We start from the raw sequence: 13,701 nt of genomic DNA, 5'->3' as shown, positions 1-13,701 counted from the left end.
CACACAATAATCATTAAGAAATCCACAGTCCAACAAAATTCTGTAGTCATCTTGGAATCCTTTGAAGCATAATTCAAATGTTTATACACCATGCTGATGGAAAGGATAAGATAACAAATCCACTGTTGACACATGCATTATTGCTCCAGTATGAGTTTTTCCATCTGGACATTTCAAAGCTGGCCAAATGTGCAAGGAGCTGGAGGCAGGAGCTTGCAGTAGGGATTGTGAAGCAATGTTATTACCTGGGGTAGCAGCACTGCTGTGGGAAGATGAATGCTAATCCTCCTTGGTCCATCCATGTTTCAGCAACTGAATTGTTGCAAGCATCACCACTAGTTTATGGATGGAAAAGACAAGCTGAGTTACTACAACTGCTGGGTGGTGAAAAGAAGTAACTGACAAAACAGAGGTAGTGATAAGTTATCAGGGCATAGGGACTAAGGGATAGGACAGGAGATGTCCCTTGCAGTTTCTGCGTGAGGTGGAGTGAGGAGAATGAGCCATGGGATGGTCCCCACGTGCTGGAGAGTGCAGTGTCCATGTTGGAGTGACTGACTTCATCAACAGCAAATGCTCTTGTTTGTCACAAGGAGAATGATACCCTGCTGTGAGGAAGTTTAGTTGTAGGGTGTCTGTATTGGTGGAAGCTCTATCTCAGAATACCTTAAAAGTGTTTCTCTTACAGGACATATATAATTTGAGATGTTCTGTTTTGGTTTGGTTTTGAGAGGGTGTTTTGGTTGTTTTGTTTGGGGTTTTTTTTAGGGGGGGATGGTTTGGTTGGTTTGTTGGTTGACTTGGGTTAATTTTGTTTTTTATGAGAAAGATGCTTGGTTTCCCCTTTGGGAAGTGGCAACTTCAGAGCTTTTACTGTCTTATTTTGAATCCAGCCGTTATCTGGGCAGTTTTATAAGAACTAAGTCATGTCCAATCCTGGGCCCCTCAGCTCCAGAAGGACAGGGAACTGCTTGAGAGAGTCCGGTGCAGAGCCACAGAGATGATGAAGGGAGTGGAACATCTCCCTGATGAGGAAAGGCTGAGGGAGCTGGGTCTCTTGAGCTTGGAAGAGACTGAGGGGCGACCTCATCCATGTTTACAGATATGTTAACGGCAAGTGTCAGGAGAGTGGAGCCAGGCTTTGTTCAGTGATGTCCAGTGATATTCAAGGGGCAACAGGTGCAAGACAGAGCATAGGAGTTCCCACGTAAACATAGGGGAAAGCTTTTTCACTGTACAGGTGACAGAGCCCTGGGACAGGCTGCCCAGAGAGGTTGTGGAGTCTCCTTCTCCGGAGACATTCAAACCCATCTGGACTTGTTCCTGTGTGATGTGCTCTGGGTGACCCTGCTCTGGCAAGGACTCAATGATCTTTGGAGATCCCTTCTAACCCTTAATATTCTGTGATTCTTTGATTCTGTGATTCTATGATATACCTTCCGTAGGCAAGCAAGCACTATCTTGTCTGACTATCAAGGAAAGAACAAAAGGTCAAGATGGGTGACTATTGTTTTGTATCACATCTATGACTTGTACCTGCTGCTAATCAGAGCTTCTTCCTATGGTGAAAAGGAATGAGCTGATGGGCATCTCCACTTCAGAGACAAGATTGAAACAGGATTAAGACCACAAGTGAAAGAAGACCAGAGTACACTATTATGCTGGGCTTTCACAGAATCACAGAATGTTAGGGGTTGGAAGGGACCTTGAAAGGTCATCTAGTCCAACCCCTCCTTCTATTTCCAAACTCTCTTTTGGAGAACTCCACCAAAGATGTTTTTATGTAAATGGAGACAATTTTTTTTGCTTGTGCATGCCTGAATACTGAAAAGACGCCTTAAAATGAAATTACTGAATCTGTTTTATGTAAAAATACTGAATGTTCATTTTATCTTCTATGACCTTAAGGACTTTCACATTAAACAATAATATACAATTGTCCAACCAAACAACGTGCTTAGCTTGAAACATGAGAGCCTACTTACTAGTCCAACAGGCATGGTGAATGATTATGACAGCAATAGATGTGTGTCCTCTAGCTCTTAAATATTTACTGTCATCACTTATAGAAACCAGGAATGTATATGCAGAAAGGTGATTTTCACCTCTACTGTACTTCAGGGATGCGAAAGCCCAGCTATTTAGCAGATTGAATGGCAGTGCTAAAATAATATATGTCTATATATAAATGTATACTGGCCCACGCACAAACATAATCAACTTGAAAATAAAATAATGCAGTGAAGATACCATCTTATTTTCTTGCAGTAAATTTGTTTATTTTAAAAAAGAGAATTCAAGGTTGACTTGGAGATTCTTTTTGGAGGCGTGTTACAGTATTTTCTTGCACTTTGTTTGTTCTAGAGTTGAATACTCTGGGCAACTGATCTGATAGGTGGTGCTGATGCTTGAGTGAAATATGCATGTTTGAGGGGTTGGAGGAGATACATGATTTTTTAAAGTAGCTTTTGAAAGCAAATGTCTTTTATAATTTAGCTATTGTTTCCATTGTGTACAGTCCTACTGTAGTATAGTCCCCTAGGTTTGTCTGAACTTGTGCATTTTCTTGGTCTAACTAAGCATTTAGATCATGCCCATCACCATAGCAACTGCACACCTCTAAGTCTGAATTCTGTTACGTGAGGTCGCTGAAAGTCTTGCTCAGCAGACATCTGAGTTGCCTCACTTGGAAAGAAGTAGAGAGGGCTGTAATTTTGTCTCTCCCTTTAACTTGAATCCCCACACAATGGGATTAAATCCAGTGCTTGTCTACACTTGTGTCTTTATTCTAATTTTATACGTATCAGCTTTATGGAACACAAATAACTTGTTACATAAAATGCAGCTCTGAACAGTGTGATTTATCTTTAAATATACTTGTAAAAATAGACTGTCCCAGTCGATAAACAGCACACATTTGTGTGCAATCTTGCTGCACTTTTTAGTGTCCTGTATGTTGTTTGCAACTGCACTGCATTGTTATAGAAGTTTTTCTCTATCACTGTTATGGAGAATCCTGTGGACCTGACTAAGTGTTTCCTTCTATTCATGGAATTCAGGTTTAAATTATATGCTCCACTGAAAACCCACAATTTTATCAGGTTGTTCTTCTAGTGATTTATTGATCGTCTGCACTGTGGAGTTGGTTCGTTTCTGAAACTTAGTGGATCTGAGCCTGGAGTTTCTCTGTATAGCCTGTTAAATATGAATGCTGGTTCATATGTTGCCTTGTGTCTGTTTTGTTGATCTGTTGCTAATTCTGCAGTGCTTTTGGTCTTCTGTGTGAACAGATTTGTATACAAGTAACAATGTTTAGTAAATTAATATAATTTAGTAAATTAATAACATTCTCTTTATGGAGTGCCACTGTAGGTACAGTCATGTTACCTGAAAAGAAACCCAACATACGAGTGTACTCAGATGCAGAGGCAGCTGGGTTTTGTAAATGTGAGGTCCCCAGGCACAAACCTGGACGCGAGTGCAGGTGCAGCAGTCAGAGCTGGAGCCAGTGTAATGAATCCCATGCATCTGGGGTGCACTGAACCTGCTCTGGGCACAGCCAGCTCCTGTGTTGTACCTGCACAGCAGGCTGCCAGGTGTTTTGGAGAGGACTAATAAATAGTGGAAATAATCTCTTTTTATGTGAACAAAAGTAGTTACCAGTGTTGACAATATCTGCAGCCAATTCTCTGTAGGTAAAATTTTATCCCTTCTGTTTCTTTTTATGCTTGTGTTGCTCCTGCCTCAGCTTTTAGTTCTGAGGTGTTTTGTATTGTTTTGTATTGGCTTGATTTCCAATGGGGTGTTCGGCTCAGAGGGGCTTTTTCAGCTGAGCTGTGGGTTTGATAAGGAAGGCAGAATGTTTGTTGACATCACTTCGGGTTTCTTACTGCTGCAAACAATGGCTAATGGTGTGGGACAATGCAAATTACATACCTCTCTTGCTGACTAGAGCCAGTTTGGAATTTGCTTTTAAACCCCAGAAAGTAATTGCTGCTGCATGTGCTTATACTCACTTCCCTGTTAACTGGGATGAAGGTGGAACAGGGATTGAGAAGTTCTAGGTAATAAAGAGAACTGAGAGATCTGGTCCGTACATCTTTAGACGTACGAGCTCTTGAATAACACTGGACCTAATAACATGATTGTTTTGTGTCTCAGTAGGTCCCTCCACAGGTCCCTCTGCCTGTGAAACAGCTGTCTTATTAATGGGTGCATTTAAGACACCTGTGGAAATTACATGTGTGTGCTTAGGTAGAGTATTTTCTTACTGTTTTCATCTACATTGGAAGAATTCCATTTTCTGCCTGGCTGTAAGTTAAAGTGCAAGCTATGCAAAATAAAGTTGTAAATGGCCAACCTTGTGAAATGGCTTTTAGGGTAGATGAGACTGGGGGATTTTCCCCTCCCCACTAGATATTACTAATATTACTGCACTCTGAAAGTAGCAAAAACCTTCCTGAAATTCTGTGTTCTGTGAAACATACTGTGGGCAACATCTTTCATGTAGAAATGCCATTGAAGCATATGTCAGTCTTATGTGAACAGCACTTTCTTGTGAAAACAGAAAGTTGTTGTAATGACAATTATGCATGGGGCTTCTTGAAAGAAAGTCAAAGATGTTTTGGGAGTGTGATGAATGAGAAAGGACACTTCCTTTGTTCTTTTGGAAAGGTGAGGAAATAAGCTCGAGCCAGTGCACTACCTGTGTTCTTGTGAGGAAGTGGTGGCAGTGCCAGATTTGTCTCGTGCTAACATCTCAGAAAAATTTTAGGTGAAAAAATGTAAGGGAAAAAGAACTACAGACACCCCACGACAGTCACACTATTGTATTCAACTACAGAAGCTGCTTAGGGAATTATATTCTGTTGTCTTGTATGTGGGAGCTTAAGAACGATAACTCACAGTAAGTATCACAAAAGCTATTACCTTAATACACAGGAGAATATGTTAAAGATACACTTTCAACTTCAATCCATGTTTCATGACTAATAGCTTTAAATACCTTCCTAGGTTGGCAATAATTTGGGCTGCATTTAAAAAGTTTTTTGTTTTGTTTTTTAAATTTTTTTGGTATCTATTTTCCTTAGAAGGGCTTGTGAACTTTTTTGTTTCTTGTTCTAATTTGCAGCATTACTTTACTGTTCTTTTTGGCCATGAAGGGCAGAAGCCACTGGAGCTCCGTTGTGAGGATGAAGTTGATGGTGATGAATGGGTAGAAGCTATTCACCAAGCTAGGTATGAAATCAGATTTTTAATCCATTTTCTTCTAAATAAGTTGATAATAATTTGAAAGTCTAAATTTGCTCTCTAAACAGAAATAAATGTTACAGCAGATTTGTTGTGTATTGCTTGCCATTTGTGGATATAAGAAAAAAAATGCCTTTATCATTCATGCTTGTGTCAGGGTATTTTATAATTCATGAATGATTGTGTTGCAGTTGAAATTAGTTCAAGAGGAATACTCTTTTATTGGAAACAAACCTAGGATTAGTCCTCTGTTAGAGACAATGTGTGTTATATGAGTGAAGAAATACATTATTTGCTAAGTGAATAAATGAGTGTTTCTTAAAAAGCTCTTATACAGAAATAAATTTAAGAAAGGGGGGATAAAACCATTGTGATGATAAGTGCAACAAATAATATATCAACTTCAAAACTGAAGGCCTGAACAGCAATTTGTCTTGTCGAAAGGAATGCAGTAGGACTTAGAGCCAGGCAGTAATCTTTCCCTGAGAAAAGGTCTGCAAGGTGGATGGGGGAGGTTTTCAGTGTACTCTAAATGAAAATCATCCAACTGCAGGTTTGTGAAATAGTTTGCAGAGGCAAATGTATTTGCTGGAATGCACTTTCTCCAGCCTCCTCTCATAGACACTCACCTCAGCTCATCTACAGTGCCATGGCAACGCTCAAGGAACCAGGCAGTTTCTGAGTTGCTTAGGACATGAGCCATGTAAACCAAAGTGATTTTGCTTTATAACTAAAAATGAACACCACCAGCTAGTAGTTTTTAATTTAGAACTTGTGAAACGAGGCCCTGAAGCTGCTTGGGCATTGAGGCTTTGGATCTGCATCTTCTTTTTAGGGTTTGTATCTAACTGGATGGGGTCTTATCCTTTTTTTGGAAAGCATCTACTGGGTCATGGTATTCAGTGAACTACATTTGGCATTATAGCCCTCTGGGTGCACACATTATTTCAGATCTTGAGAAGCTATGATGCTCTGAGCTCTCAGCCCATCCCAGCAAAGGATATCCATTGATGGGATATGTCATATTGTTGAGGGAGGAGGAGAGAAGGAAGGTCTTCACCCTGTCTCCGAATCTGGATAAATTTATTTTGTGAAGTATAACTGAAAGCAGGTGAAGAAAGAAGCATGACTTTTTGTCTTGTGGCATTCAGGGCATTCAGGGGAAGCAGGATCCTTCAGTTTTCGGTTCTCAGGATGATTTTCTTCTTATACATTACCTGGTGTAAAAAACACCAGGTAAGCAGCTTTGGGTAGTTCAGTCCATGAATGTATCACACATTAATTTCCAAGGCAGAACTGAACAGAAAATTAGGCCAATATTAAGAAATACAGAGTTGAAATTACTAAGAACTTAAACTTGCTAAGAAGAAATTAGTGATGAGGTTCAAGATAAGGATGGTTGAATTTGGACTCCACCAGAAGTTTATGACTGCAGCCTTCAGAAGGCATCTGGGTCTCTTGTCATAGCTTGTAAGAAAGATCAGCCTTTTTATTTTCTTAATCTGCGTTTCCCTAAAGGTCTCTAAATGCTTGGAGAAATTTTCCAGAGACTTGGACATGGCTTTTCTTGTTCTAGTATACTTTTCTTGAACCAAATATCAACAAGTGACAAAAAAATTCGGACATTTAGTTGCTAAACATAGAGTGTTGTATGTGGTTACCTCATTGTTCTGATGGTTTTCTACTTCACTGGAGGCTGCTTTTATTTGCTTTAAATTGTGTCTAGTAAAACAGCTTGGAGTTGCATAATTAGTTTCCTAACCATTGGGTCTTTTACCAAAGGTACAAAACAAAGAAGTTAAAATAATACTTTTAGATTATTGTGTAAGATTTTTCTTCCCAATGTAATTAAACAAAATAGAACAGATTTGCTTCAGGGATTAAACTTTGCCTGCATCATTATAAGACTTTTTTTTTCCAAAGTTTCTCAGTGTTTTTGACAAATGGGAAAACTTTGACTGCTTCTTCAGTGCCCCTGTTCATTTGAGACTAGCCTAAGATACTTCTAGCCCTTTTCTCAGGTGTTTGTTTTGAATTGCTAAATGACATTTTGTGAAGCCCTTTGAAGACACTTTTTTTGTAGTATAATCTCAGGTGTCTTAGGTTAAAACTCTAGGAGGTATTGACAACATAGCCCCTACTTTTAAATTGAAAATAAGCCTGGGAACAGCCTCTTATGTGAGAATATGTTGACATTTGTGAAATGGAGATATTTAATTGCTTTCTGTAGGGTTCCATCCCCATCAGTAGCTGTGGTAATATGCAGGCTGTTGAAAAAATTACACTTAAAGTCTCACTGTTCTCCATGTTCCACTGTGGACAAATGGGTGTTAGGTGTCCATGCTGAAGTCCTGTTTTTGCTTTGTCCTAGAACTTGAGTCTGTTATGAAAAAAACTGTTTCACTCTCAATACACTGAGGTGAACTTTTCACCCTCTCTTACAAATTCTTCCATGGTTTTATATTTTAATTTTTTAAAATTATTTAATGCAAAAAACTTTAAATTAAATTAAGTGCTTCAGGCTGTGGTTTCATGTGTGCTTTAGTCCTGCATAAGCCCACATTGCTGCTGAAGGAAGCAGCTGTCATTCTCATGTCAACCATTCATTCCCACACCTTTACCAACCCTCCTCTCATGCAGGCACAAGTGTGAACTTAATTGGGAAACTGATTTGTGCTAAAAGGAATGATGTTTATTTTTTACCAGCTTCCTTTTAGTATGTCTGATTTCTCCAGGTCTGTTCCCTGCACATCCACATTACACACCTGTGTTCAGTGCACAGGGGGAAAGAAGCACATGGATGGGATGTGGGAGAGCATATTTGCTATGTGAGGGGGAAGTGGGAGTGGTTCTTTCAGCTAGCTCTCTGTTTAAAGCATATGAGGAACTACTGCCCTCCAGCCAGCAACTAAAAAAAAAACAACACAAGACCAGGAAAAGAATAGATTTAAAAAAAACCCCAAACTCGACTTGCTCTCAGATTTGTTGGCACACTTTGCTTGCTAATGTGGGATGTATTTCATATAGCAGTTGCAGGCAGTTGTAAGCTCAGTGTGGTAGCTGCCTGGAAGCTCAGAGCAAATGCCTTGCTACTAATGCCTTGATGTTGGAGAAAGTGTATTAGCTGAGGCTTGGTGCTATAATAGCCACTGTTTTATAGTTTTCAGTTGGCCGGGAATGAGGCAGAGAGAATTGAGCTGAAAACATAAGCAAAGCAATCTCGTATCTGCCTTAAAAATTGTGTCTAGGGAGATCCAAAGTGGTAGGGGCTGCAAGAACCAGTCACTTCATAGAGGTGAGAGGCTGCCACTGCTCCCTGTACTCCTGTTGAGCCAGAATTCATCCTGGGCATGTAATTCCGATGCAAACAAGCATGCATATGTACATAGGAGCACAGCTGGTTGCACGGATCAGCACAAACAGGGACATTCATCACTCAATGGGCACAGACAACACCACCAGCCTCCTCCTGTTCCCCTCTCTGATTGTTCAGAGTGAGGGTATGTTAGTGTGAAAATACATCCAAGGCCTATGTACAGCATTGGACTTGCCAGTCAATAGCCTAGCCATGCAGTGTGTGCCAGAGCTGTTCCTGGGTCCTCCTTCTCCCCAGCTGCTGACATCTGGAAGCACACACGTCCCAACCCTGCACACATGAGCAGACTTAGAGACCCAAGTACGATGGATCTCTCCCTTGCACCTGCCTTGCACACTCAGTCTGGCTGGTAGCTAAGCCTTGGATGTTCTCTTCTCCAGCTGTCACAGGCACACACACACATGTGCAAATGAGTTCCTCAGTCAGCCACCCAACCTCCCTGTCTTACTGGTAGCTGGGCTGGATCTCCTGTGCCCTCCAGTAGCCAAGTCAGAGTCTCTGATGATGCAGCCTAGACTTACTGCATCTTTAACACCTGTCTGCCCAGCAACTAATCCTGCTCAGCAGCTGTCATGGTGTGACAGTGGCTGGTGATCACACAGTGATTTGCACACCCTCCCGTGGGCCAGTGGCACTGCAGACACAGGCACCCACAGCCCCTGGGTCCCTGCTCCAGTACCTGGCACTTACAGCTCTGTGGATGCATATACAGAGTCCCCTCACTCAGGAAAGTACTTAGGAGTTGAGTTTAATAAGAGGGTGTGATGGACAATGTGATCAGGTGCAGAGCATGGCCAGGCAATGGTAATGAACAGACAGATGTGCTGGTTACATCAGCATCCCCTTTTGTCCCCTTATCTCTGTTTTCCCAGACTTGCTCCTCCTCAAGCCTCCTTCATCCTTCCATTACCCTGCCATTGTTTCTTCCCTTAAATGCCCCACAACAAGCCTTGTACAATCCCCAAATGATCTTCTCTGTATCCCATGGTAAGCTTCACATCCCTATAGTTGGTAACCTTTCTCAGCCCGAAAGGTGATTTGGAGATCTTTCCACTCACTAATTGTGATGTGTTTCACCTGCCAGCTGATTAGGCTGGTGTCTCTCCAGATAGGTTAAGATCAGCATTTTGTCACACAGCCTAACATGATGTGCCAGAGGTGACTGTACCTCCTGGACTCCTTGCACAGCACTTTTTAGAAATCAGTTCTGTCCCTTGCAAGAGCCATGTTCCAGAAGCAGGCATCTCAGTGTGCTGCAAAGGGCTTCTTAAGCCCCTCAAGGAGGCTGGTAGGTCTTGGTGGACAGCACTTTAAATAGCTTGGACACAGAACTGGTAATTAAGGCTCTCCAGGAGATCGGTGTGGTAGTTGTTTTCTAAAGGAACATTTGAAAACCCACCAATAAACACGGTCTAGAGATAGTATCTACAAGTTAATAACAGCTCTGTGAAGCCCCAGCTTGTGCAGCCAGGAGTGTCCTTTTAATTGTATTTGGTCTGGACTTCATGGCTGCTGTTGAGTTCTGTCTCAATTTTGCATAATAGGATAAGGTACCGTTCTGCTCAGTTTGTTTGCAGATGAATTCCTATACTCAGATTTTCCTGTCTAAATGAGTGCCAGGACAATGGGAACAGCTGGTTTTAGTAGGAGTTGTGAGTCTGATGAGTAACACATTCACAAATTATGTGTTTTCAGCATTGCACTGTTCTCACACAAGGGTAGCATTCCCCTCCCCACACACCTATGCCCTTCTTGTAAGCCATTCCACAACTGACATAGTTTGGGTGCATGAAACCTCCTCTAGCTGTTTGGAGCCACCCTTCTGAAAGACTTCCAGTTGGTATCTCTATTAAAAGGATCCTATGGTAAAAATGATTTGAGGTGTGTTTCTTACCCTTACAAATTTTTTTGCCCTCTGATCCCAAGCTGTATTGCCTGTTTTTCATAAAGAGTTCATTAGTTTGTGCATTTTGTGTTTCAAAAGTGTGATTTGATGTGACTGGCCAGGTCCAGTGCCTGGTTCTTTTGACTGCCTGAACAGCTTTAGTATAATTAGCATGGAGTGATCCAATGAACCATAACTCTGGTCTGAATTCAGTACAAAAATCAGTTATAATTGCCGGTAGCACTTCTGGGGCCTTTATCTGAGAGAACTGGTGGATCAAGTTGCTAGGCCACAACCCATCACATTAGAGAAGTTGTGGCAGTCCATTGAAGTTCCCACTGCCTGGAAAAGGGTACACATAACCCCTGTTTTCAAAAAGGGAAAAGAAGAGCTGGGAAACTACACTACAGGCCAGTCAGTCTCACCTCTGTGCCCATCAAGATCATGGAGCAGATCCTCCTGGAAGCTGTGCTAAGGAGCATGGAAAAATAAGGAGGTGATTTGTGACAGCTAGCATGGCTTCACTAAGGGCAAACAGAGCCTGCCAAATTTGGTGGCCTTCTGTGACAAAGCCACAGAGATGGTGGGTAAGGGAAGAGCAAGTGATGTCATCTAGCTGGATTGGTGCAAGGCATTTGACACTGTCCTGTGTGACATCCTCGTCTGTAAATTGGAAAGACAAATACTTCATGGATTGATGGCTTGGTGGATAAGGACTTGGCTGGATGGTCAAACACAAAACAGTTGTGGTTAAAGGCTCAATGTCCCAATGGTGACCAGTGACAAGTGGTGTTCCTTAGAGGTCAGCACTGGCACTGTTTAACATCTGTCAGGGACGTGATCAGGGGCATCGAGTGCACCCTCAGCAAAGTTTGCTGACCACACCAAGGTCAGCAAAGGCTTGAGAGATGGGCCCGTGCCAACCTCCTCAAGTTCAACAGGGCCAAGTGCAAGGTCTTGTACCTGGGTTGGGGCAGTCCCAAGCACAAATACAGGGTGGGTGGAGAATGGATTGAGAACACCCCAGAGGAGAAGGACTTGGGGGTGTTGATTGATGAGAAGCTCAGCATGAGAAGTGTGCTTGTAGTCCAGAAAGCCAACTGTGTCCTGGGCTGCATCAATAGAAGTATATCCAGGAGGTCAAGGTAAGGGATTCTCCCCCACTGCTTGGTTCTTGTGAGACCCCACCTGCAGTATTGTGTCCAGTTCTGGAGCCCCCAGCATAAGGACATGAAGCTCCTGGAGCAAGTCCAGAGAAGGACCACAAAGATGATTGGAGGGCTGGAGCAGCTCTGCTCTGTAGACAGGCTGAGAAAGTTGGGGCTGTTCAGCCTGGAGCAGAGAAGGCTCCAGGGAGACTCTATAGTGGCCTTCCAGTTCTTTAAGGGGCTACAGAAAATCTGAGGAGGAACTTTTTGTAAGGGCATGCAGTGATAAGACAAGGAGTGAATGTTTTAAGCTGAAAAAGGGAAGATTTAGACTAGCTATTAAGAAGAAACTGTTTACTATGAGGGTGGTGAAACACTGACACAGGTTGCCTAGGAAAGCTGTGGATGCCCATCCCTGGAAGTGTTCAAGGGCAGGTTGGATGGGGCTTGGAGCAACCTGGTCTACTGGGAAAAAGTTTCACTGGTAGACAATAAAATAGCAAGACATCTTTTGTCAAAGGTTTAGGGCTTAATTCTGCTGTGTTTTGTGCAGTTTGGTCTCTATCAAAGTTATTTAACCTCAGAGAAACAAGCTTCCCAAAAACCTAGGTAAAGAGGCAGTACATGTCTGTAGATTCTGCTGAATCAAATCCAGCAAACAAGCATGTTGTAGGACTCTGCATCTTCTGCACATCCATGTTACCTAAGTGGGGGAGACAGAATCCCGTGAAAGAACCATTTGATGAAGATGTTGCAAGGGAAGAAACTGATTTATCCTTTGCCTGGAGCTGAGAACAGTAGTTACAGCATGATGCTCATCACTGCTTTGATTGTGACATCTAATTGCATTAGGGACACTGTCCCTTTTCAGGAAAATACAAAACAAGGACAGCTTCCTGCCCAAGAGCTAAAAAAAGACTGATACCATAGTTCCTCATTAGAATAAATACATTTGTTTGAGTAATCTCAAACTGGCCTAAACAATATGATAGGTGCTAGCAAATTAAAACAACAGTTATTATGGAAGTCCTTCCATAAAGCATAGGACAGGTGAAGAGAATTAGAAATAGTTCTGAAGAAGTGCCAGATGTTCCCCCAAGTCCTTCTGAAAATGGAAAAAAACCCCAGTGCTTAAAAATAAATGAAATAAATGGAATTAATAGAATTCTTTGGCTTAGTCTGAGAATTAGAAGCTCATAAAAAGATCAGGGCAATTATTTTGCTGTCACTAACTGGATACTGGGAAGCTAGGTACTGCTAGGACCTGTGTCTAAAATGGACATTGAGCACTGCAAGGTTGGATGATCTGTGATCAAGCTCTTCCCTATATATTAAGCCAAATAAACACAGTTTTGCAGGTTTGTTGGCATTGGTGGAATGTTTAATTTGTCAATATCTCATAACGGGATATGGGAGCCAATGTTTGGCTGTTTTTACTGATGTCTTTTCCCTTTTAGTTATTCAGATATTCTGATTGAAAGGGAGGTGTTAATGCAGAAGTACATTCATCTCGTCCAGATTGTGGAGACTGAAAAGATTGCAGCCAATCAGCTTCGACATCAGCTGGAAGATCAAGACACAGAAATTGAAAGGCTTAAATCTGAGGTATGTGCCAGAGCCATCAAACATTCATTGAATTATAATATTTTGCTCTGTGCATTGCAAGAATATTAAATATCTCTGTAATATTTATGAAAATAATGGAAACCCATAAGATTAATATATACTAGTCCCCCTGTGAACCCATGGCTAAATATTTCTCTTAGAATTGTTTTGGACTGTTCAACTGATTGAATCACTTCCTTGTGAGAGACTTTTAAGATGACACATTGCTTTGCAGTATGGGTGCCATTGATTGCAGTATTTCCCACTTGTCTTCACATGAGGAATTTGATTCTCGACACGTTATCTTTGGTTGTGACAGCACTGAAAATTTTTCCAAAGTGCTCTGCTTCACAAAATGCTGAGTTTTATTTATTTTCTGCAGCCTTGAGCTGGTGAAGTTTGAGAGGCACATTTGGTTTTGAGAGGAGAACTGTTTC

General features: G+C 41.7%; 1 protein-coding gene across 1 annotated transcript in view; it reads left to right on the top strand.

The window, feature by feature from the left end:
• The window catches only part of RASGRF2 (Ras protein-specific guanine nucleotide-releasing factor 2), a gene marked incomplete at its 5' end in the record, with an annotated part of 128,110 nt that overhangs the window by 40,811 nt on the left and 73,598 nt on the right, over window positions 1-13,701 (top strand). The window contains 2 exons of the mRNA XM_010008411.1: window positions 5,132-5,238; window positions 13,117-13,264. Of these exons, the coding sequence (XP_010006713.1) occupies window positions 5,132-5,238; window positions 13,117-13,264 (255 nt within the window). The remainder of the gene's footprint in view (window positions 1-5,131; window positions 5,239-13,116; window positions 13,265-13,701) is intronic.

This window comes from Chaetura pelagica, unplaced genomic scaffold (genome assembly GCF_000747805.2).
Source record: "Chaetura pelagica isolate M959 unplaced genomic scaffold, ChaPel_1.0 scaffold191, whole genome shotgun sequence".
NCBI classification, from domain to species: domain Eukaryota; kingdom Metazoa; phylum Chordata; class Aves; order Apodiformes; family Apodidae; genus Chaetura; species Chaetura pelagica.
The sequence above is the reverse complement of the archived record's forward strand: the minus strand, read 5'-3'. Positions and strand labels throughout refer to the sequence as shown.